Source organism: Castor canadensis, chromosome 3 (assembly GCF_047511655.1).
Source record: "Castor canadensis chromosome 3, mCasCan1.hap1v2, whole genome shotgun sequence".
In the NCBI taxonomy this organism is placed as follows: Eukaryota; Metazoa; Chordata; class Mammalia; order Rodentia; family Castoridae; genus Castor; species Castor canadensis.
The window spans coordinates 135,286,998-135,291,477 of NC_133388.1; the positions used below are offsets into that span (position 1 = coordinate 135,286,998).

General features: G+C 52.5%; 1 protein-coding gene across 1 annotated transcript; it reads right to left on the bottom strand.

The window, feature by feature from the left end:
* Positions 1-1,228: 1,228 nt before the first annotated feature.
* Msc (musculin) lies at positions 1,229-3,950 on the bottom strand. Its single transcript, XM_020155087.2, has 2 exons — positions 3,155-3,950; positions 1,229-2,312 (listed from the first exon to the last, which is right to left on the bottom strand). Exons 1-2 carry the CDS (start codon positions 3,686-3,688, stop codon positions 2,226-2,228), a joined length of 621 nt encoding a protein of 206 aa, XP_020010676.1. The 5' UTR covers positions 3,689-3,950; the 3' UTR covers positions 1,229-2,225.
* Positions 3,951-4,480: the final 530 nt, after the last annotated feature.

Genomic DNA, 4,480 nt, shown 5'->3' on the forward strand with positions numbered 1-4,480 from the left:
AAGCCGGCTACCCAGAACTCATGGTTGAAGTGTTTTTTACCCTGCTAGGGTTCCCTGCCACCAGTTACCTCTGGTTCCTTTTTGCCAGAAAGCCCTTGATGCCACAGAGAGTCCATTGTAACTTCCCACCCAAAGCAGGCCACCCTGAGGGCAGATCCCTCCAGGGTATGAGCACAAGCTCAAGAAAATGGCCCAGAAGCCAGTACTCCAGAGTTTGGGTTTGGTTTTGTTCAAAACAGGAAGTCACACTCCCAATACCCTGCTCTCACCTCCTAACTAAAATCCAGCTGTGTTTTCTCTCTCTGGTCAAGAAAAATGCCTTCTGATTTTATAAAATAACAGACAGAGCCCCAACTTTGGCAGCTGTTTAGGTAGTTTATCTTTTACATTTTTCTAAGTGCTTTACAAAAAAAGAAGGTTGCTTTTTAAAAGTCCAGCATTTAAAAAATTGTATTATGGGTTTTCCAAGTTATTGCAGTGAAGACAGAAGAAAATAATACAGAAAATGAGGTAGTGTGTGTTAAAACAGCAAATATTTGAAAAAAAGAAAAGTCGGCTGAATACAAATTGGTTTCTTTTAGTTTTATTCTGCCAGTTAGAACTGGGTAGGCATTGGGGGTTTTTGAACGACTTGTAGGGGCTGGAGTGTGTTCTGGGATTCAGCCCCTGCATGTGCGTGAGACATGTGTTGTCTGTATTAGCCTCAGGAGCACATGCTAGTCAAGACAGCCCTGTCCTGGAAAGACTCTTAGGGGCCTCTTAAGCTTCCATTTCTGGAGTTCCAGGAACCCCTACCTCCAGAGAAACCAGAAATATTGAGATTAGTAAGTGACATTTGTATGCTTGAGGGTGAATATGATCGAAGTATTTTATATGAATGTGTGAAAATAGAATAATGAAACCCATTAAGATTTTTTAAAGGGGGGGGTAAGGAAGAGTAATCGAGGGAGTAAATTTGATCAAAGCATATTATATGCATGTATGGAAATATCACAATGAAAACCCTTTGTACTATGGATGTACGCTAATAAGAACTTATATTTAAAAAGAATAACATTTGGAAATGTGATCACCACCACACCACTGACAATGACCTAACTCCCTGTCCAGTCTAGTCCTTTTAAATTAATTTCCGGACCAAACCCGCTCAGTAAAGGGCAACAAAAAACAACATTCGGACACGCCCAGGGGCACACAGTTTTCACAATGCGTTTTATTGTTCATAAAAAAATAAATTTATTTACACATGTTAATTACTGTGTAGTGCAGCCTCATGGTTGCGGCTCATTGGCCCAAACACGATTACACTGGTCATGGGCACTGAACAGCTCCAGCCGCCCATGGGACACCCTCCTGACTTGGCCTCGGGGAAGGACCCAGCAAGTCTTGGAGGGGTGAGGCCTTTGGGGGATAGTCTGGAATCAGAGGTGGGGGACCGCAGGAGACAGCGGGAGTGCAGAGGAGAGAGAGGCCCCGTGGGAAACCCGAGCCAGATTGGGATCGCAGGGTGTGGGGAGGCTGGAGCCTAGAAGGGGAGCGAGTGGTCAGAATATGGATTATAGAGAAGGGGGACCCTGGGAAGGGGACCGAAGCCTGGAGGGATTGAGGGCTGAACTGCCTGAAGGGCGCCCAGCAGCACCGGCCCCAGGGAGTCAAGTGTGCACCTCGCCCGGTGCCCAGCCGCAACATCGCGCAGGCTGGGAAAGCGCTGCCCAGAGGCATACGAACCTGGCCCAGATGTGTCACTCTGCTGTCTTTGCGACGTAAAAACACGCTCGGACGTGGATCTCACGCCAGGACTCACAGGCTCATGGAGCGCGCGCTCTAACCGCAGTTTAACCGCGAAAGGCCGGGGCTGTGCAGAATCCCGCGGCCACTGAGAGGATACACCTGGCTGGGCTCGGAAACTGCCGCGGGGCACCCGGCGGTTAGTCTGCGGAGCTAAAGCCCCAGGTTGGAGCTAGTCCGCGTTCTCCGCACGAAGGGAGGCTGTTTCTGGCCACAAGTCCTGGTCATCCAGATCCGCAGCAGCTCTAGTCTTGGCACTCTACGTTGACAGCCACTCCCACCACCTGTCGCGTTCACAGTTCCAGGGGAGGGGGAGGTCCAGGAGAATCCAATGGAGCCTTGTGCCCATCCTTATTCCCGCGCGCTCTCCCTTCTCTTCTTGACCTCAAAACACTCGAGTTTAACAAATAATCCTACCAAGTGAGTTGGAGTCGTATCTAAGCGGTGGTTCCACATAACCTGTTGGCTGCGGGAACTTCTTTGGTCTCAGAGTCGGGTCTTCCTGAGACCACGAACGGCCACGTCTGTAAAATCAAAAAGAGGATATTGAGGAGAAACGACCGTCTCAAACTGAAACCAGCCTCCTATGTGAACCCCAGATGCCCCTGGCTTTCAGTAGCTCAGCTTTTTCGTTCTGGAAATTTGCGACTCTATAGTTTTTAATCGTACTGGATGGATTTTGATTATGCGAAACGTGCGGTGTCCTTTCATCTTAGCCCCTGATCTTTGCCCCCATGGTAATTGGGTGGACTTGTGTGAATTTGGGATTTTGTCATTTAATTCCCCCCCACCCCCCAGCAATCATTCTCTCGAAGAGCTGAGGTTTCCATAGGCTTGGATGTGATCTTTCCCAAGATCGGAGAGTTGGCAGGTCAGAGAGGGACTTTCCACACAATCCCGTCTGGGGAAACCTTATTATCTCGCATCAAGTTAAAAAAAAATCCAAAAGCCATTTCATAGGACTCGGTGTACCCTCCTTCTTTAAAGAAAGTAGGGCTTGCAGATTCAAACCTGCTAAGTTCTCAGCTGGAAAAAGTTGGGCGCGTGAGATTGCCATTCCATGGGTAACCGGGTCGTAAAAGTCAGTTTGGCACCACGATTTACCCCGGAAGTAGGTTATTAACTAATGACTGTCAGTGGGCGACGCAGCATGTACCCCGATCACCATGGTGCAAACACAGGAGGCTGGAGGATTTATTCTCCTCCGGGAAAATGGCTGGCGCCCGCCTCTCTTGATTTGGGGGAAACTAAACTGACTTCCCCATCACCGATCCCAGAAACCTCCCCTTCGAATTCTGCCCGGCACCCGGGAGCGCTCTGGGCACCTCCTGGCCGCTGTCCCGGGCCTCCCGCGCAGCGTCCCTACCAGGTTCACCGGGTGCACGTAGCCGTTTTCGTAGCGGTCCTCCTGCAGCAGCTGCCGCAGGTGCGCGATGTAACTGGAAGCCAGCCGCAGCGTGTCCAGTTTGGAGAGCTTGGTGTCGGGGGGCACCCAGGGCAGGCTGGTCTTGAGCCTGGAGAAAGCTTTGCTCAGCACGCGCATCCGGGCGCGCTCGCGGGCGTTGGCCGCGTTCCGCTGCGATTGTTTGCACTCAGCGGCCGAGCCCTTGGGCGGGAGGGGCTTTTTGCCACTGCCGCCTGCACCGCCACCTGAGCCGCCGTCCCCAGCCACACGTGGCCGCTTCCTCTGGCAGCCTCCTGGGTCGCGGACTGCATCCAGGGCGCACCGCTCTTCTTCGCCGTCGGGGTCCTCCTCCTCTGCAGAGGAATTGTCACTGGGCGAGGCGTAGCTGCGCTCTGCGCCGCGGAGAGGCGACCTCTTGGAAGTGGGGACCGGGTACACCCGCTGCAGCCCCCGCAGCTCCATTTCTTCGGGGTCACTCACCGAACCCGTGGACATCGCCTCGTCCCCCGCGCCCACGCGCACCCGCCTTCCTCCGCCCTGGCCAGTCTCGCGGTCTCCGCCTTCAACTTCTTGGCGGAGGCGGGGGCCTGGGAGAGCTGAGAGGACAGAAGACTTGGCCGGAACCCAGAGGCGCGACAGCAAGGTGGGCGGTGAGAGGGAGTGCGCTCACTGATGACCAGGGAGAGCGAGGCCCAGAAGTTGACGCGCGATCCACGCTCCGCACGACAACCACGAGCTGCGCCTTTTGACAGGTCTATTTATCTATACTCCTCGGATCAAACTATCCTCGGCAAAGAGGAGGGGGTGGGAAGGGGGGCAAGAGGTTGGGCAGGGGCGTGGAAGGGGTGGGGATTGCTTTTTGCCGTTCAGAGGAGCATTTGGTGGGGCTGGGAAGGGAGAGTCTCTACGGACCCCAGATTTGCGCCACAGGGTCCGAATGACCCTCTAACTACCTGTGCAAGATAAATGAACTTTAGGGGAATAAAGGAAGAGACATTGTTCCTACCCAACTCACTTCCACCCTCACCTGATTTTAGCGTTAACAAAGATTACCAGATACAGAGACCCTGAGATGCTGACTGATGCTTCTCTCCTACAGAACTGTTTTTCAAGTTCATTACTTACGATATACGACTGCTTATCCCAGGCTTGTCCGACAGAAGAGGAAAGGCAAACAAGCAAGCAACACCAACCATGTGCTTACTTCTCATGTTCCTCCCCTCTCCTTCGATGATTCTCACAGCATTTCCATCTACACTGGTTTGTTCCATCTTCAAACAACATTTG

What these genes read in the sequence shown, in the direction of transcription:
- Msc (XM_020155087.2), bottom strand. Translation starts at nt 3,688, where the DNA reads ATGTCCACGGGTTCGGTGAGTGACCCCGAAGAAATGGAGCTGCGGGGG. An exon ending in ACGTGCACCCGGTGAACCTG is followed by an intron (nt 2,313 to 3,154) that starts GTAGGGACGCTG and finishes TTGATTTTACAG; the next exon opens with ACGTGGCCGTTCGTGGTCTC.